The sequence below is a fragment of the Papilio machaon genome, chromosome 15 (assembly GCF_912999745.1).
Source record: "Papilio machaon chromosome 15, ilPapMach1.1, whole genome shotgun sequence".
Lineage (NCBI taxonomy): Eukaryota > Metazoa > Arthropoda > Insecta > Lepidoptera > Papilionidae > Papilio > Papilio machaon.
The window spans coordinates 4,354,849-4,376,958 of record NC_060000.1 but is presented as its reverse complement, the minus strand read 5'-3'; the positions used below and the strand labels follow the sequence as shown (position 1 = coordinate 4,376,958).

The window sequence follows — 22,110 nt, the reverse complement described above, 5'->3', positions numbered from 1 at the left end:
ACTTGAGGTATATTATTCATTTAATATGACAAAGGACTGACGCCTGTGTTATGTCATCGGTCGACTTAGTCACGATCTGCCTCCAGTGCTCGCAGGGGTATCATTATAAGGTTTGTAACTGTTTGTATCGACTTATTAATGACAATTGTTATGACGCACCCAAACCTTGACTAGTATTATTTTAATGACTGACTACGAAATTAATTCATAAATCTAGATTTTAACTATGCTAAATAAAAAATATTTTTCATATTAAAAATGAACGATAATATAGCAAATGTGTTCCTTTTTTAAATTCGATATTAATTACACAATATCGCTAAGATTTTTTACTGACTTGCGGTGAAAATGAGCATGTTATATATACTAAAGTAATAAAGTAGAAAGGTTTGATTGTTTGTTTGTTTGCATTGAATAGACTTCCAATCTACTGAAACGATTTGAAAAATTCTTTCACTAATGGGAAACTACACTATCTACGGGTGCTATAGGCAATACTTTTTTTTGTTATTTCGTTATTTTTTTTTTTCATGCGGACGATGTCGCGGACAACAGCTAGTTGTATTATATAAGGATTAAATATACTAAAAAAAACAGTGTTTAATAAAGATCAATTTATTTGTAATAACGTTTTTGACAATGTGCTTACTAAGTAAAGTTAGCCTACGTGCTAATGAAGTTCAATCATAAATACAAATACCAGAAAACATCACAACTCCATTAAAGGCAGATTTTAATTGACAAAGACATTTTGTACAACATCAAAATATATTTCATAATACACATATCATTTAGGACATGTATTATTGAAAATATTTAACTATGTATACAATTTCTACTAGTATTTACAATAACATTATTAATATAGGAACAAGATAAATTATATCTAAATTCTTAATTACATATAAAGCTCATAATATATATCTTAAAGTAAAATAAGTTTTTACAAAATATTTCTGGACTTATACCATTTGTACACATTCGAAAATACTTTACAAAATATTACATAACCTTTAAAAATATATTAAAAGGCACTTAACGATATGCCATAGTACTGGTAAAGGCATTCAGAGTAAATCTATTAAAATATTTTATTATAAACTTTATCTTAAACTATATGTAAATTATTTTTAATGTACTCTTCCCATGTCCATGCCTCCAAGTTGTCCTAAATAAGGATAACCTGACTTCGCTTCAGTAGGAGAATGCGCATGAGTCGCGTAGTGTGATGCGTTGGTGCCGAAGAAAGAACTATAACAAAAAAAAATAACATAAGTATAACAAAATACATCACCCAAATATAAATGACCATGATTATCCTTAAATAATCACAACAATTAAACGGCTTGCGTAACTATTTATATTTTGTTGGAATTAGGTTTTAGTGAAATCGAGAATTAACCATTTTAACTATTTACAGTCATAAAATGTATACATGCTACCTACTAAATATCTTGAGATAATTCAGTTGTATATAATTTATGGATATATAGAACTTTAGAAAAGTATCGTATTATTACTTTAGATGTTTAATTAGGTCAAACAAGACAGCTTTCATTTACCCTTCACTTAAAATACAGGCAAGATAAAGAGAAAGGTGCATTTGTAGTACGAAACCTAGACTGTAATGTGATCTGTAAACTATAATTTGAATAGAATACAAAAAATGAAATAACAAATAAATATTTAATGCAAAAAAATTAAGGCGTAATAGTAAATAATCTCATAAAAAATCGGTTCACTAACATTAGCCATAATACAAGAGCACTATAATAAAGCTTTAGTAAAGGCATTTGGTTTCGTTGTAATTGTAACTTGAATGTGGACCACCGAAATACGTAATTTTGTTAAAGCCCGAATGATATAGTGGAAGGTTCCATGGGCGTGGTACACAGAAGTGATTCGAAACCGAAACACGCAATAAATAATTATTATATTTGAAATGTTAACAGCACTTTTACAATATGTTTAATACTTTATTACCATATTTAAAGTTGTTAGTTGGCAAGTCAATAACTTGATTTTATTTTTTAATCATACATTATTTACATTTGCTACTTCACAGGATGATTTCTTACGAATACATTATTTGTAAGAACGCTACAGTTTTAAGCAAAGTCGAGTAATAGTAGCATAATAATTTTAATGCATATATTATGAACCAGGTGAATCGAAAGATTAAACAGACATTGCAATTAGCATACTAACTACGTCATTACCGAATGCTGTGCAAATTGATTGGCGCAACGCACGCAACAAACATCGGTCATTATTAAATCACATCAGGCTTACAATATCATGTATTAATTATTATTTTTGATTTAATGTATAAGTCTAATTATAAGATAAACCTGCAATGGAATTATCATTCAACTTTTTGACACTGATACAAAAATGTTAATAAACGTATCAAATATCTATTATGATATTTTCAAAGATACTGTTTCACAGATAATTTTAAATGCCTCCGTGAAAGTTTAAACTCTAACAAATTAAATTATAACTTCGTATTCCTATCAAAGTTTAGAAGTGTATTCTAAAGTGATTTTCCAAGGATCATCAATCAAACGCTAAGCTTAGAGTATCAGCGATCGATATAATGCGACTAATAAAAGTCGAGCACGCGAGGTTCGCTGCAGTTTAGGAAGTCGTATGTAAATAACTGTGGAGATAAGTCTTAATAGCGGCTTTGTTAGTTAAATGCTCGAGTTCAGTGCACTAATGTCACGTTCGGCTGCCATTAATTGCAACTATGCTCGCCACGGCCGGCGTGTGTTTATCTGTTTTCCGCAATGTTTTAGTACTGGAACCGTATGCCACGACCTACACATTGTATGCAATTTCGATGATACGAAGAGCGAAGACAATAAGTGAGATACCGATTGGCGCTTGAATGTATGCTTCCGAGCATCAGAGTACAATTTAGCTTACGGTAATGGAAATAAATTATAAGTTATACCGCTTTATTATTTCACTCCTCGTAATACGTGTTGTTTCTTTACAGTCGCGAAAGCTATGAATTTTGTATTTAGTATTGCACATTTAGCATTATAGATAAACTTCTTGAATACATCGTTTCCTTTAAAGAACTTTTCTTGCAGAATATCAGTCATTACACCAACTAAACAAATTTAGAAAACATCATAGATGAAATGGTCGAGCTTAGATCAATACAAGGGGCAATATCTATACTTCTTTGTTAAATAATTTAAAAGGTAAGTGATGTAACAGAGAGTTAGCAAAAATGGAAGGAAGTAGAAGAAAGTAATCTTACTGTACAATCGTAAATAATGCAGGGTTGTACAGGTTAAATAATATCCTTGTATTATATAATTTTTTTCCCATATCACATATTACATACTCTATATTAAGCCTCTACCTAACCGAAAAGAACTAGTATAAAGTCGAACTCCATATATACTTCGTCAGCCCATAAGTTATAGAATGTCAGTCATTGTGCAAAGCGATATATTGTGCGTGTGTGGTCCAATGTAAGGTTTATAGCGTTGTCTTTGTCTCGATAACACAGATAAATGTCGACGCTATTTAGAATACAAAGCAACAATGAGCTTGTCACATACTCTTACGACAAATTCACTAAATGTATCGCTTGAACATATTTTACACAACTCTTTCATAACACCGAGCACGGTATTAAAAATTCACGACGTCCCGTAAAAAATGTCGATTAACAATAATCGATTAATAATAATCAATCAAATGTATCGATAAATTTCGCAGCCCTATTCGGTTCACGATCGCATCGTGTATTACGAACGGCGGAGTATAATAACCACCCGCGCGGCATATAATGGCCGACTTCTTACACTCTTAATTGATTAGCGGCCGCTCCGGCTAATGATAAAGGAAGGTGAAAAGAAATAAAACGAATGTACACCGATTTGCGATCGAATCCCGCGCCCTGCCATAGCCACCGGACGTTATATGCTAAATGTACGACTCGCGCGTCGTACATTTACCGACGAGCATCCGATAGACGTCGCTATAAATTATTATCTATCATTAATCATTATAAATAAGAATATCATTCATCGCTTTAATTAAATAGTTAATGATTTAAATGGTCAGAAAGGCTCTTGGTATTGTGTGTTATGTCTATTTATAAAATTTAAGTACCTACGTAAACACAGATTCATACTTTTAAAATTTGTAGCGGTTTGTTATCTTTAGAAATTTGTTATATCCGATTTAAAGTGTTTCAACTCACCTATAATTTTCCGGCCAGGCACCAACATCAGGCAGCTTATTTTGAGGATGACCGCTGAGCTGTCTCGAGGTCCAATGGTTATGGGCCGACATGGCGTGTTCTTGTTTCGAATAATCTCCGTAGCCGTAAGGATGGGACACGGTTTCACTGGGGTTTGCGTATGCGTGCTGATAAGTAATTCCACTGCTCTGATTCGACGGGCTACTGGTGATTGGGCTCGTACTGGGTGGAGTGGTATCCGAAGCTGGTTGTAACGGAGTGGGGAGTTCAGATGAATGTGAAAGAGGTGTTAGATTCCCAGAAGAGAAGGATGCAGATGTGGGCGGGTGGAGAGACGAAGCTGCTAATGCTGATTGACAGACGGACGGAGTTAGCGATGATTGATGTAGTGAAGGAGCTAATGCTGAATTTAGAACAGAACTAGAACCCAACGCAGAGGAATAAGATTGCTGCCAAGACGTGCACTGCGGATTGAAAGTAGATGGAGGCTCGTATTGTTGATGGACGGAGGGAAATGCTGATTGCAAAGACATCGTATTGAATGCACTCAGCTGCTGGGAGTTGAGTTGCTTGCGAAGACGAGCTCTTCTGTTCGAGAACCAAACCTATGACAGAAAATACTTTCATTAATATAATTTGTTATTAGCTAGTGTTTGTATATAAAAATATGTTTAAAAACAGTCAAAAATATCGTTCAACATTAACCCACTCTATTACTTTTCGTATTAGTTACAATTACAAAGGGTTATTAATTCAACAAAAAATATGAAAGAAACGGTAGCGCGGTCCAACATATGGCGGCTACAGTTATAATAATTAATTTTGTAGGTAATTATTCTGTTTTTTACCTTACACTATTTTTATTGGCGGGAGGGGTCTTTGATCTTAACAATAAGCATGTTTGATTATCTTTGTGAATATGTTTAATAAATGTGCTAGATTCGACATAAAATAACAGTTGGCATTGTAATGCGATTGGAAACCAAAGTTTTAAAGTTATTGTTTGATGTTAACGTATACATTAAGGTTTTAATATAAGTTCTCAAAATGTTTTAAATAAATTACATTTGTTTGGACACTGACCTGAACCCGAGCTTCGGTAAGCTTAGTCTTCTGAGCCAATTCTTCTCTGGTATAAACATCTGGATACTGGGTCCTGGTGAAGGCACGCTCCAAGGCTTCAAGCTGGTCCCCGGAGAATGTGGTCCTCGATCTTCTTTGCTTCCGTTTGAGCGTGATGCCCGGCTCCGATTCCGTATCTGAGTCTTCACAAGATGAGGGACCTTTTAGAGATAAAATAAATTCTTTGATGGAAAAGCTATGGCTACACACATAAATAACCTCAAAACACAACTCAAACATGTTATTTCATTGTTATAACCCGTGTACCCTTCTTATTTCATTAGATGCACCTTTATTAGCTACTGTCGAGACCACACGCGGGTTCAATTAACTTTGAAGTAACAACATTGTGCATTAATGTTGAAGAACATTGTAATGAGATTGATGTTTTCGATTAAAACAGAAACAATTGAGTGCGAACGTATAGATATTGTCTTCAATGCAATTCTGGATACATTTGCTTGTGAATATTGATGGAATGAGATCAACAAAGCCACGAGAAGTGCTAGTGGATGTAAGTATAAAGAGACCGCTCTGCCGTTGTAGACATTACTTTAGCTGCGCACAACTTAATATGCATAATCTTATCGCGGTGCAAAATCTCTCCGGCGAAACCGCACTCCGTCGTCGAACCGGGATATTAGAAGCGCCATTTTATATTGGCCGGCTCCGGCACAAGACGTGCAGTACGGACAGATTGTCGTAATGCAAGGCCCGCGGCCAAACGCGATGGGATAATAACACCTTTGGGTACTAATTTCATTTTTATAACCTACAATTTTCGAAGCCGACACGAGGGGCGCTGCTGTGGCGTGCGCGCGCTTCACTTTTACGTGGATTATTAACTTTATACGCCATTTTGCGAAGTTTGTAAACGTTTCCGACTGTCTCATTACAATATATAAATTTTATAATAGTAGTGTACTATAGATTAAATTAAGTGATTACGTCCTCGTATCAACTAGCGTTCTAGTGCTCCGATGACATGGCAACTTTGTCTGCCATTTTAAATTATCATAGACAAAAAAGACTCCTGATCGTAATAAATACGTTGTTTTATTTAAATGTAAGTCTATAAAAGATTGTTTTCTTTTTTGTACTTTTACGGTTTACTATTATTTGGAAAGATTTGCATAACAAAATAAAATCTGAGGTTTTTTGAAAAATATATGAGATATAATAATAGAGGAGAGCATAGCAAAAAATCTATCTTATTATTCCATTTAAGTTAAAGTTAATTAAGAGTAAAATTGGAAAATCCAAGGTAAGTAATAACTTACCTAGAATACCGTCAATGCTATGATTTCTTCGAGGGTCTGATTCATCTCTTTTGCCTCCTCTTATAAGTCTCGAAATGGAACTGACCGACGGGGCGGTATTTTTATCACAGATGCCTTCCTTTATTAGTTTATCTCTAATTTCCCAGGAAAATATACCTGGGTTTTGTCTCTTGAGCTCTTCTATCCTGTTTTCAACCTCAGGCGTGGCAACTCGCGGTTTAGATCCTCCGATCACACCGGGGCGGATGGAGCCAGTTTCCTAATGAACAAAAAACACAATAAATAATTACTCACAATTAGGTAAACATTTTACAATTTTAATGATTAATAAATGTTTATTTTTAAGTTAAACAAAAATCATGGGTAGAATTTGTGCTCTTAAATATAAACGTTTATCCAAGTCTGGTTAGAAGATGTTAGTGCTACTGCCCACTCAGACTAGTCAAATGATTGCTAACAGAGTTCCTCAGTGTACATTAAGTGTATGACCACACAAACAGACTGCTAAAATCAACAATAAAGAACAATAAATGCGAGATTTACCTACACGATGATGAAAGTTAGACTAAAATAATGTATGCTTTGTCCATACCTGATATCTATTCAGGATCTTGGAGACGCATCCATGAGAGACGCGCAGTTGTCGCGATATGACGCACGGCCTCACCCCCGCCGCCGCCATTTCCACTATCTTCAAGCGAATATGGTTCGGCAGCGGACGGCCGTTGATGAAAACTCCGCCCAGCTGGTTCATACGACCCTGACCTGTAACGAAAATATATCTTAGACAAAAGAAAACAGTAACACTAAATTCGTATCGATCATGATGGAACTTAAGGATTTTCGGAAATTTTGTCTAAGAATACTGAGCAGTTAAACTTGTTACTTTAGGACATGTGAAAGTTTCAGTATGCATTTGAAAATGTTTAAAACATGGTGTTTTAACCGTCGTAAGAATAAATCATATAGATGAGAGTAAAAAGGCCATAGCATTTTCCCGAAAAAAAAAAATGGCTATTTTAAAAGCTATTTATAATTTTGCATCAAACATCAGAAGGAAGAATTAAATCGCAGTATAATAACGGAATATCGCACTAAACACCAAAGCCAAGTAGCGTAATATCAATAGCAACAATACATCAAGCATTACAATGGCCCTCATTCAACTCACGTCGCGGACCTATCGTATACTTCTAATAATTTCACGATCCATTGGGAGTGTTCTCAGCCAAGAGTATCCCATTTATTTTAACACGAAAACAGTCAAGCAGAAAAGATAACACTTGATTTTTTTTCGGCTTCCATTACTTTGAAAGAATCCAAGAAACTATTGTTAAATTCATTGATTGCATCGACGGATAAAAAAAATGTATATCGTCAGATGTATCAAACAAACTTAAATTTTGTAACGCCTTAACACTATATATATAAAATATCATATCTTTTATCGTAATTTGTTACAACATAATAAAACTTTTAGAGATCCTTTCAGTTAGGATACTAAGAATTAAATTCCTAAAAAAAGACGAAACTAAGACTTATAGAAATAGCTCGATAAATTAAACTTGACTCAATTCTGTATAAGCTGAAACTAGATTAACACATTCCAGTTTAGATTGGAATCGAGTGTTCGAAGATATATAAAGTCTTTTTATATTTTTATGTGTGAGTAAAGTGTAGCTATTATAAACACATCACGGCAATGTCTGAGGACCACCTATTATCAAAGGAGCCGCCATTCGTCAATTTTTGCAATGTCCTTCCTAATCATTTTAACCTTCCATTCATTCAACATAACTACATTTCACGTTATTCAAATCAGTATTTAAATTATCGTCTTTTTTTTGTCTTTTATTTTATACAATATAAGGGAAAATTTCAATTGTCTTACACAAAATACAGTGGCATCTTACCCTAGTGTCGGCATTTAAAGTATATCAAAATCGAATGATTTCTCAAAGGCGCCGCAACGCGTAAAGCCCTAGACCCCTACCGTGAAGCACCGATCAATTAAACAACATGTCAACAAGTGTGTCCTTCGGTATACTTGAGACATGATAATAAAAAACAAACCGTAACACAAACATATATGGTTAACAATCGATAAATACAAGATACAAAACTTGTAAAATTACAAATTTCCTGGTATCACACCATTTTGAAACTAATTACGTCATAATAAGGTACAAAGTCCTAATTTTCAATTTAGCTCTGCGGTTTAGCTGGACTCACGCAAATGATCCCCTTATTTTTTGTGAGACCCCGTAGACGTTGCGGTGCCTCGAAAGACCATGTTTTTGAGTGTTAATTTTATGTAGCCGAAATATTTATGACGCATAACGTGTCCATAATAACTTCGCTATACAAATGTGGGTGGCATCGTAATAATGTATCACTTCATTAAATATACCTCACTCTCTATCACCAATTTTTGACATTGACTAAATTACGAATACATGAATAAAATAAATAGAAAGCACCAGCAATCAAGATATATTAAAAACTTTTCGCTTTAATTATGAAGCTTGTTAAAGTTTAATAGCATAGGTAAAGTTTAGTAAAGAATTTCATGGGACTGGAAATAATACGAAAAGATAGTTTACATCAAACCTCCAATACGATATTTCATAGCATTTCATCTAAAACATAGTCAAAAGCACACAAAGTATACTTCAAGTGATCCTCAATAGAGCAAGTTCAACCGAACGTAAAATCGATGAAAGACATACTGCAGCAACAAAAACCATATAATGTGTACAATGCGTAATAGAATTCGCAAACATTGTAACACTATTAACGCAAAAGGAGGCAAAGTTAACAACAAACTTAAATAACGTCGGCAAAACTAATCGTCCGGAAGCAGAATTGGATCATGCATCAATTTGTTCACGTAAAGGACCACCAAGGTAGCTAAGAATTAGCTTAGAAATGTTGAAAATTAGATCAAGAACTAATACAAATCTAAGTTTCAACAAAAATACTTACGTGCTTTATTCATCGCTAGACTTGTTGCTACGAAACATAATCACAAACTAAGCATAAGATAAAGACACCGTACTATAGAAATGTATAAAATTTTCTCACAATAACATAATCGTGTTCCGATTCGTTCAACTGGTGCATTCGTGTTAGACGAAATTGAAACAGAGTCGATCATTTAATGCTAAACGCAAGAGGTAAACCGTGACCGAATAAATGAAGATTTTGTATTCAATGTACGCATTTCTATGTCAACTTTAATTAGCAATCACATTTCCATCAGCAAGCGCGGTACTCTAAGGTTATCATTGTCGACCGGTGATTAAATTTCCCGACTCAATTTTTGCGATACCGAATTTGATTTCGTTTCTAACTTCGTTACTTAATTTTTTGGTTCATCTCTTTTGTTTTCATTATCAAATAGAAAGTGATAATTTTATAATAATTAATGGCTATATCAATACGCCTTAGTAGCGTGTATAAAAGTTCTGATTTGTTTAGCCCTTGTTTATAAAGGTTGCCCATTTACCAAATAATTTCCCACAATACGAAGTAATACCACAGAACAGTATGTCCAACACAACAGTTTTTCAAATCGTTATTCTATTAGATTTATGAAGCATTTTGTTATTCCATTAGATTTATGGAGTTGCCAATTCCAATAATTTACCAAAACCAATATGAAATTTGGTAAGAATTTTTAACAGGCAGTCGATTACAGCGTTACAGTGATAGTTTTTAATGTTTTAACTCGATACTGTATTGTGTAAATAAATCGTAAACCCCGTTTTCACAATCATAATATGTTTCTGCTTGCAAATCAATTTCACGTAGCGACATTAATGTGGCTATAGTAAAATTTATATGAGGCTTTACGTCAACTCACGCCGCTTTCTTCCATATCACTTTATGACCACGATAACTGTTTGAAAGAGTAGTAATTCCTAAGGATCCCAAGTCAGAGTTCAAGGTGTCGATTAATTATTGAGGCAATATATCATTCCCCTATTACTTTAATAATTCCATCAAATAAATTAAAAATATATATTTGTGCTTGTACTGGAATATTTTTTTATTCTGTGTCCATTGTGGATATTAAAATAAGCAATTCCATTGAACATTATTTTACTTAAAAAACATATTACCGTATTGAAAGCGGGTTATCGAAATGACCTGCGCAACATGGTCTTGTAAATCAAAATCGATAAAAATTTTCCTCCACAACAATTACCTTTATCGCTAATAAAAAATAAAATAAAAAAATAAACAAGAATTTTAAAATCGGTTTGAAAGAAAATAATTAAATAAACACAAAAGTTATTTCGTTTTATTAACTTCAATCGCAAAAAATATAAATAACATTTTTTTTCCTTTTTACTTCTCAATGTTATTAATATTGTTTCTGAAGGATCAAATAAGTTCCAAATATGACAGAAACCTTTACTAGGGTAGGATGAAAACTATTTAAAGCATTCCAGTCTGAAAAAAAGGATGAAAACTATTGCTTCAAGGGTAATGTTTTATAACTATCAATTTTACTATTTTCACATCTATCTAACATTGAGATACATGTAAATTGATAACCCATAACTATATCTAAGACATCTTCAAAAAATAAGAATCGTACGTCGATTTAATATTAAACGAGCATCAAATTTCATTACGGATGATTTCCATTCAAACATGTTAAAATTCATTTATACACTAATAAAATAACCTATTGCCGTCCAAAATGAAGCAACAAAGAGAAGAAATGCCATTTGAATAGGCATTAGAATTGGGCGGCACTCACAAAGGCTGTGTCATTCCATTAAGCCTTCTTCAAGCATTCAAACTATTCTGTGTGGCCCGTGGCTCTTGGTCGCGTGGATTCGAATCCACGCACTGCAATCCAATGTGTAATCTATTATTATATATATACACACAGACAATTTATAGATGTAAAGATAACGTAAAAATTTCACGTTTAAGTTATTATTATGTTATATTAAGTATTGTATGTACATATGTTGAACTGTCACTTAAATGTAACTTAAAGTTGTACTGTGAAATATTTAAAAATATGTTAAATGTAATGTACAATTAGCAACATAGTAAGTAATTCAAAGGTCTTAACTAAGCATTAAAATAGTATTAAATAGTAATGCATTTAGTAAAACTTGATCTCTTAGTAGCTGTAGTAATCTGGTAATACTCAAATCTATATATATAAAAGAAAGTCATGTTAGTTACACTATTTATAACTCAAGATCGGTCGAACTGATTTAGCTGAAAATTGATGGGAAGGTAGCTTAGAACTAGGAGACGGACATGGGATTTTTTTATCTTGTGTGCATTTTTTTATCCACGCGGACGGAGTCGCGGGTTAGTAATAAATAAAAATAATTATTGATTACGTTTTAAAATCAAAACGATATGAGTTCAGAAAGCGAACAATATCTCGGGCACGAGGTATGGCGAACAATGGTCGGTTAGGAATAACGTGATAGCTGTACCCGCAAAGTTCATCGGGAAGTCATAGTTTCATAGCAAAATATATTACTATAGACACATTTATAACTGCTCTATAAACAACATATTTAATGAATATTAGTTGAAGTGTTTTGTTACTTAACGACGTTTAAGGGTTATTTAAACAGTCGTTTATTATAGATTTCTAGTACTTTATCCAGACTTCCCAAGTTACCACTCAGCAACTTTGATTGAGGCAGTTCGTCGCCGTGTCATTTGTTTGTGCATTATGCATCTCATAAATGTACATAAATAAAATAAAGTCAAGACAAGATACACTTATATGTGAATGGAATCTAGTTCAAAAAGTATATTTGATTGAAATTATATGTTTAAAACATATAGTACATGGTACTTGCAAGTCTTCCACCATTCAACTAAAGGCCATCTGTACAAACTGAGGAACGCCTTTCGGCTTGTCAACGCCGAATAGAATGTGGGTACCTACGTTACTAATGAATGGAACTGAATATTTTATTTCGATATAATGGTGTATGTTTGAGAATGCCCTGTTTGACCTCATTTCGTATTCATAACGTGTTATATACTAATTTGACGGATTCTTTTCTTTGCCTCATAAGAAATTGTTCTCTTTGACGTAAGCAAGTCGCCGACCGCTGTTGTTAGTTCCCCAACAGAAACGAATTTTTCATCGCATTGCCTTGTTAGTGTGTTTTACTAATGATATATTAAAGAAGTTATGATTCATTACAAAAATATGAGCTTTCCGTGACACAAATCCTATAATTTTTTATAAGAATAATGAATAAATAAATACATGAATTGTCGTTAACACAGGAAAATGTGATTTAAGTTATTATGCACACGGTAAACAACCTTGATGAGTGTCGTTATCATACGTGATGTTTTTTAAATAGCTGATATTATCTTAAGAACTATATATGTACATAATTTACCTATACATCTTTTTTAGTTTTCACCACTTTTTCGCATTTGTATTCCACCAAACGTAAAGTAAGTCTACGTCTGTCGTGGAGTTACGGAAATGATAGCTCCTACTAATTAATTAAGCAAGAAAGAAAAAAAAAACATAAGACAAGTAATTTAATGAGAACCTCCACTTTCTGTAAATCGATTCCAAAAGGTATATCAAACTGTGCGTTCAATATAAATCTCGTAATGTAAAAGACTTAAAACAAGACGGGATTAGAAGACAAAAGATTTAATGCATCATTTATAATGCAAAATATTCGAGCTGAAATAAATTTAACATCCGTTATATCAATTTGTTTATTAATAGATCTGCATAAATAATGGCGAGTAAGCGGCCTGGAGGTTCGGGCGGGTCGCAGGGGTTCGCGGGGGGCGGGGCGGGCGCGTCATATTATGCGGCTAAAAGAGCCTGTCGGTGCCTTTGATCCCGCGCGCGCCGACCGAGCTGCGCGTACGCAGAGATGTGCATCGCCTGCGCCTGTCCACCCGTCATATGAATGCGACTAAACCTCGATTATGGTACTGAACTCTTTATAGAGGTCACGAATACAATGTCTAATGGCATTCCTTTCAGAAAAAAATTCTTTATAATCTTTATCACTCAACACGTAACTTTAAAGTAATGGGTTGCGAATGCAAAATATTTTGTTAAAGTAAAGCCAAGATTCCAGTCACCTAGAGTAAGAACAATAGAGCAGTTTCGCATTGTTAACAGTACTGACTGGTTGAAGTTTCGACGAAACGATCTTAAAGCAAATTGAAATCTAAAGTTACCACTCTTTAATCTTCTCTAGGACAATCTCGACTATTTTCATTGAAATTTTTATATCAAAAATTGCTTTTATATTAAAGTTATCTGATAATATAAGTCTGAATAAAAGATGTTTTCATATTTTTTTTATATATCAGCAATAGTTGCACCAAATACGCGTAGTAATCAAATATTAAAACCCAAAATTTGAGCATTTATTTAAGTATTAACTAAGTTAGTGTTAAGCAATGTACAGTATAGTCGGCATTCTACCTTAAACAAAAGATTAAGCTCCGAAGCTTCCGCGAGATTCAATTGAAATTTTAAAAAGCATCATTGAGATCATAGATAATATCATAATTATCCGATTGTTAGTTAAAAAATGGCCGGTCTCGATGAAACGTTAAAAGCATATTCGCGGAGAAATTACAAGGCGAAGACGCGGGGCAGATTCGTATCGCAAGTCAGCGCCGTCACCTCGCCCGGGGCACATCTGATCGCCGGTCAACACTTTATTGCAAAGACCACGTCTTTCTCGTCTACTACGCACATTTGATCTGATCGTTGTTGTTCAAAAGATAAAACGTTGGAAAGTAATAAAAGTCGGCAACGACCAAATATCGTTTTTATATAATTTCACTAATTAATAAAAAAAATAACTACCGTAGATGTAATTTTTTAAGTTTTTTTTATAAACATACCGAGAGCCTAACCACAAAAAACATAGTTTAAACATGTATGTCAACTCTTTTATCTGATATTAGACATTACCAGCATCAATCAATATATTGTGTCTAACTTTATTTTTAGAGTAATACAGCATTAATTTTGTCTGATTTTGTTATTTTTACAACAAAATACAAGATAACTATCGGCATTTATTGGCAAATTATATTACTTCTTTGAACTAAACATCCACCGACTACAAAACTGAACTTAATAAAAAGAAAAATAATAAAGTTATGATTTAACAAATCACTACGGCGCGCGCATTTATGAATAATCTGTGTTCGGCTTTTCGTTTTATACAAATGTTTCTGGCAATCGAGAGACATCTGAACGGCTTATGACATTAAGCCCGATTTATGTTTAAAAAAATATTTAATTCGGATACGATTTAAAAAAATAAATGTTGCAATAACTCTAAAATAGGTATATATTTTAAATCATTTCAACTTTTCACCAAAACATTAGAATTAAAAAGCGTAAATTAATTTTCAGAGATAAAGCCATTTATTTTTCATTTTATTTTTTTGAATAAAAATACGTCTACTCTACTTGGCGTCTTCTTCTTGTAATCAATAATTTTAACTCGCCAGTGCTGTACCGTTACAATATCTGATATGAAACTTAAAATTATAGCGAAAATTAAAGTTTCGAATTTATAAGATTCCAACTTAAATATTATGAAAACATGTACCTACATACTTTGGAATTTAAAAAGTCAACTTTTATTTCCGGTATTTTACTTCTGATTTAAATCGAAAATTATATAGCATCATGAGGTAATTCGACTGATTTTCTTAACTTGCACGCTTTTTCTGACACCGACTTCATACGAAAAGGCGACGTAAAAGCCGAAACGAAAAAATGAATGCGTATACGACTGTCGTCGGCATTCTTTTATGTAGTTCCTCTCTGTCCCGCAAAGGCCTTCTGTGCTCCCTCCAGCATCCGTCCCTTTCATTTTAATTTAGCTTAGACGGAACAGGTCATAAGTCGTGGTGACATTTTTAACAATACATTCAAAATGTTTTCGTGTTATAATGATTTATGTGTAAAACTGTGCGTGCGAGCTTTTTTGAACATTTAAAGCACCGCAAGCGTTTGACACGATTCCAAAACAATGGGTAAATGAGAAAAACCTCCGATTTCAACGACATTTTATTTCTAAATACTTAAACGAGCTTTTTTCATCCTTTTGATTCATGAAAGTAAATTAAGCTTAGGAATAATACAAGTAGCAAATGATTGATGAATTTGTGGTAAATAATTTGCATTTAGGTACTGCCTTTTTTATCTATATAAAGGTTCCGAAACTACCGAAGCGATTTCAAAATTCTTTCACTGATGTGAAGCTACACTATCCGCGGGTTACATAGGCTAAATTTTAAATTCCGCTTGGACAAAGTCGCGGGCAACTGTTAGTAGTTTAATAAAAATTCTAGGATAATACATCTATTATGTATCTAATTGTGTCTAGATTAATATTTCAAGATTAATTTTTAATTATTGACACGGAGTAAAGTGACTGCTTACATTCTAAAACTTTGACGAGTTCATCAAGGATTAAGTGACTGAGAAAAAAATTGTTATGTGGTAAATACTTAGTACATACGTAAGCATATTTCTTAGGTATTAAAATATGAATTTACTAATCTTATTACATTTTATACAACTAACTTATTAAAGCATGATCAAAAGCTAGGCTCTCTTGCCGTAGCTTAATCCGCTTCGATACCGCTGGAGGATTAACTGACTGCAGAACAGTCTTTGAAATACAATCCTTCCTAAATAGTCCTATGTTTTGCTTATAATTCATAAGCTAGTTTCGGATTACATACTTTTATTTTTGTCTAGCTCTCGAAAAATTATCTGATGAAAAAAAAATCTGAAAGATTAAAAGAACATACACTTCGGTAAAAGACGATATTGTGACGCTCGAAATTAAAAACAAAATACTGTAAATGTAATTAGTAGCTGAAGTGTTCTTCCAGACTATGCTTTACATATGCCAAATTTAATAGAGATCCGTTGAGCCATTTTCGAGATACCTTCTAACAAACATACATCCATCCAACCATCCATCTAATCATTCGCATTTATAATATTAGTAAGATTTATTCAATCATAATAAAATTTGTTATTTGTGTACCTGATTCATATAGTGTACCTGATTATATATCAATTTTAATATATTGATATATTCTTCCAAATATAACAACCGTAGAGCACGTCCGTGGTAAAGAAATCTTTGCTGCAAGAGCTTTAAAGGATTTATTGAAATAAGAAATTTAAAAATAAAGAAGGATGTAAAATAATTGAAAAGAACCGTCAACCACAATGTCGCTGTTAGCTGCACAGTTATTTTACTGTTTTATGATAGGCAATAATATTTACTGCGGGCAATAACTTGGTTTGGTGTAGTTTCAAATAGCAAATTCAAAATAAATCGCTTTCCTATATAATTGTTAATATATATAATAATTGAGATAAGACGTAAATTTTAATTACAGCCACTAGCGATTTTCATGTAAAGTTCATATTTTCAGAGATACTTGATGCAAGGATCAAAAGAAACTTAGTATTTAGTATCTTTTAATTATATAAAGAAACGTATCGTACCCAATATTGTGAGGATTTATTTAGTTTTAATAAGGATTTCTCTATTAAAATTGCCCGAATTTACTTAATTAGATACCTCCTCGTACTTAAGAGACTTACGTCTACTTAAACGTAAAAATTAAAAGCTTTGGAGTCTCTTAATAGTTAATTTAAATATAGAGATTTTGAAATCATGCAGTCAAGTATTAAAATTAAAAGCAATTTTTAAAATATCAAAATTTGCACAACAAACAAATGCCTAGTACTAAGTATCTTCATGTTTTTTTATCTGAAATGAAGATCAAGACCGTTCAAAGATTGTTATAGTCAAAACAATAGCATTGTCGTGACAGAATTTTTTTCATTGAAATGAAAAGAAATCGCTTTCTATAGCTTTAGGTCCTTGACCATTCCAAAAACTGGGACTAAACGTCCGCTTATTAACGAAAACATTTCAAATGAATATATTGTTTCTTCCTTCCAAACAAGTCTCCGTCCCGACGCGTGAGGATGAATTATTGTTATATTGCCAGCAATAAACAGCACTTTTAACTTTATAATTTCCCAGTGATTTTATAGTTTTATTGCTGGTTTCTTGCCTTTCAGAGCAAGAAATGGATGAATTTTAAATTATCTTTTTTAAGGTTGTTCTGTAATTTCCAAACATGTTTGTGACCCCTGATTACATGTTTATAATCGAGGATCTGTAAATGTCCACGATTCTTGATGTCTCATAATCCCATCATAATTAATAATTTTGGTGATTTTTTTTTATTTAATATATTGCCCCATATTTTAATCTGAAAACTGTTAACTTAATGATATTGGCTCAACTATCAAACCAAATTTAACCGATACAATATTTTTGAAAATGTTTTTTCTTTAATTTAGACTAATCTCAGTGTTACAATAATATCAAACATAGGTTAAAAGATACAATACCTGATGTTCCAAAAAAGGAAGCTTAAATCAATATGATCATTGACATACATGTCAAGAAATATGCGTGGGGCGTACTTACCTTGAAAAGAATATCCTGTGAAGTAGGGCGTCATGTTTAATGTTGAAACAGCCATTGACGCGAAGCTGAAAAGACGGCGCAACAAGTGTCAGCTCCGAGCACCGATCTAGATCGTGCACAAGAAATAGTCCCAAAGGATCACAATATCAGTCTTTCACTATCACAGGTCGCACGCAGGCATGATTACGTCGACGAAAACGGCGTGTGTCTAATCCGTGTTACTTTGAAGACAGCCCGGTGCCCACTGACGTGTGATGTAAAGATGTATTTCGACTCTCGAGTGTAATCTTTCACAATCAGCGGTGCAACAAAAAATGGTCAAACTGGCCGCCTCCGCAGCCTTCAACACCGCACCGAACAATCGCTTGTCTCTTTCTTTTACCCGATCGCTATCATTCACAATTGTTGCACTCGCTTGAAATACTGTTGTTTCACCGTCAATTTTTCTATTGAACATTCAAGAAACCTTTCGTTTATCGTATTCTGGATGGAAAAGTGAGATTTGAGGTTAGTTTTCTTTTATCTGTTTGATGATCTACAGCATGTTGCGTCGTTATTGGATGTAGAAAGCCGACCGGTGTGTGAGAGGGACAGCACATAACTTCGGATCCGGTATCTTCGGTTCGAGGAGCGTTTTCATTAACAATGTGTGAGTCGCGCCTGAGTCGGTGCTCCGTGACGAGGAGCACGAGGCGTGTTGACGACACGATCTATGCCTACGCTCCAACACGATTGGTCAAAATTTACACAAGGCGGGGTCTGCGTGCACACATACCACATTTAACTTTTGTTACTGTGTGTGTTAATTGCATTGTATTTCTGTGATCGTATACAATACATTTTGGAATGTTTTATGATTTTCTTTTTTATCGTTACATAATTATTTAATACAAATTTTTGCCCGCGACACCGTCCGTTCGGAATTAAAAACAAAACTTAATAAGTAGCCTATATGTTCTTCCACTTTATGTTCTACATCTATGCCAAACATCATCAAGGTCGGTTTAGCCGTTACGGAGGTACCTTCAAACAAACATCCATCCATCTAAACTTTCGCATTTATAGTATTTATAATATTACAATCTACGAACAAACCTAGCTTAAGTTTACTTTCAAAAATATTTTTCAAAAATATTATTATTATTATTATTCTATGCGACATACAAAGAAGTGATTTACAAATTAATAAATGTATTAAATATAAAAAATACAAATTGGTGGATATTTTCTATTGGACCAATAGGCCTAACCAATCAATTGACCCAATTGTAATTTTCCCATTGAGCCGATAAATCGGTGGGACGATCGGCTCAACGGGAAACACACAAATTTTTGTTAGTGACTAGCTTAAAGTATAGTATTATTTATAATAATTAGTTACGGCAAATAGTTGCTGCTCAATCTTGACATTGTTTTAAATAAAAATTGTAATTAGAATTGCGCAATATTAATTAATATAGAAAGCAGTAAATAATTAACTATTTAAATTAAAGTCGAGAACTTTACGAGCTCGCGTACCATGGCCGAAATTCATTAGAGGTTATTTTTATTTTAACGATTGTGAAATTAAATCCAAAAACAAGGTTAATTCTGAAACATTATCGACCTTTGTCGTTTTCTTTTGTTTTAAGACAATTACATCAACAATTCCAAATCTGTCCAATGTTAAGGTTAAGTTATCTATTCTATTAATTTATTGAAACGTATTTAAAAGTCGCTATGAGGATCAATTAGATTTATTTCTATACTTAAATCGCTAATTGGCTACTAAGGGAGACCTATAGTACGGATATCTCACAAAAATCTACATTCAATCACATCAACTCAACAGCCCAGAATGCGGTCGTTAGCATGAAAAAGAGCACTTAGAGACGGCTTAACTAATTTTTAAACGACTAATTGTTGATTACTGAGAACAAAATCTCTGTTAAAAACATATTGTCATCCCTTTCATTATCTTTGACAAAACAGGGATAACAATATGTTTTATAAAGGGATTTTGGTCTCAGAAACCAACTATAACTCATGGTTTCAGTTAGTAGAAAACATTTAAAATCAGTTAGAAATTTTCCAACCTACAGATATTAAAGTGAGAATACATCAACGCGGCCTTTAACTTTAAACATGTCAATTTTATTTTTAAACTATCATCTTAAAAATACACTGACAAGTTTCCTCTTAAATAACAAAAAATGTACAGATAAATTTGCAATGTTTTAAGAACAGAAAAGTGCCAATCATTAGATCGATAAGACCTTGATTGCCTCTAAAAACATTTTAATTATAAATAAAGTGACGCTCCATCGAGCTTGGCTTGCAAAACCCTTTCATTCGCCATTGGCCTGTTTGATTTTAAATATTTATTGAAACTTAGATAATTCGGTTCAATTAAGCGTTTAGTAAGTAATGACATAAAATAGAACCTTTTATGTTCTTTTTTCTTTATATTGTGAAAAATAACGTCTTCAATAAGGTTTTTGAATAACGTTTACAAAGCAAAAATTTTTATATTAGACGATAGCAAGCGAGCAATCGGTCACCTGAATTTGCTGAAATAGCTAAAAAGACTGAGAAAGGAAAGGAGACTAAAATTAGGCCTCCGGCTTTCATACTCATCAGACGAAACTCGGAATTACTTCCACTTCACGCCTATCTTCTGTTTGGTCGTTGTATTTCACCGGTCGATACGGCCCATGCGTCGACAGATGCTGTTGTTGCTGACGTCTACCACTGTAAAAGTTTTGGATTTAGTTATCCATAAAGATCATGCTGAAATAATTATACTAGAAATTAATTTATTTCATACAGTTTTCCAAAACTATGCATTTTGTTTCACTGTACCTACTTACTGATAGCATGTTGTATAAGACCAACCTTGTTTTTCGAATAAGAATAGCGACGGCATATTAGCGTTATTACAAAAATCAAGTACCCACTTTAAATATATATTAAATTCCTAACTTAATATAGATAAGAAAATGTATACAAACTTATCCATCGATGCATTCGCTGTGTGTGGTTAATGTATTTATCAACATTACACGGTTAATTTTGTTTTCCCCAGCAATTAGCACTCCGGTTGACACTTCACGCGCTATAAGAATCTTCATACGAGACGCGGGTAGAAAAAGAGAGGCGTAAAATGCGCTGAAATCGCTGCCTAAATGCTTCAGGGCCCATTGCGCGTCAAAGAAGCCGCTGAAAATAAGCGTTGATAGGCCGCACACGATGTACAAATAGCAAATTTAAACCACACGCATGACGTTCAACACATCAACGAGCGTTATGTGTGAGGTCTGCTAATGGTGTGAGCAGCTTTAGAAAAACAACTTTAAACATTACTCAAAGTTATTACATTTTTCATAGTCATTCAAATCAAGATTTTAGTGCCAACTGATACGATTGGAATCTAAATACAGGGAAGTGCATACTTGTGTGTATGTAGTTATGTATGTTTGTTTAATTGTAAATTTATAAATAAATAGATAGAATATGTATGTACATATCTGATTAGAAATTTACAATCCATCTTATTATTATTATAAATGCAAAATTATAGATGTATAGATGGATGGATGTTTGTTTTTACATATCTCCAGAACAGCTAAACGGATATCGCTGAAATTTGGCATAGATGTAGAACTCCACAGTGTGGAAAAACAAAACGTAAAAATTAACTTTTTTTAATTCGGCGAGGACGGAATCGCGAGCAAAAGCTATTACTTACCTACATACGTTGTCCTACCAAATTAGTATCTAGGTATCATTTTACAAGCCAAGCAATTACTATTTCAATTAAATCCACATTAATAAAATTGGAGATTCTGTAACATCGAGAAAAAAAACATATTTTATAGGTATATGTGATGTTTTGCATGCCTCATAATGAAAATCATTTTTTTTTTTTAATTTCAATCTGTCTGTCTATATTTTGGTCCGC

At 33.3% G+C, this 22,110-nt stretch overlaps 1 protein-coding gene across 1 annotated transcript; it reads right to left on the bottom strand.

Annotated features, from left to right (window-relative positions):
• Nucleotides 1–1,130: 1,130 nt before the first annotated feature.
• Nucleotides 1,131–18,407, bottom strand: LOC106712130 (protein gooseberry). Its single transcript, XM_014504579.2, has 6 exons — nt 18,171–18,407; nt 7,223–7,395; nt 6,631–6,889; nt 5,312–5,511; nt 4,229–4,833; nt 1,131–1,251 (listed from the first exon to the last, which is right to left on the bottom strand). Exons 1-6 carry the CDS (start codon nt 18,223–18,225, stop codon nt 1,131–1,133), a joined length of 1,413 nt encoding a protein of 470 aa, XP_014360065.2. The 5' UTR covers nt 18,226–18,407.
• Between the last annotated feature and the right edge of the window lie 3,703 nt (nt 18,408–22,110).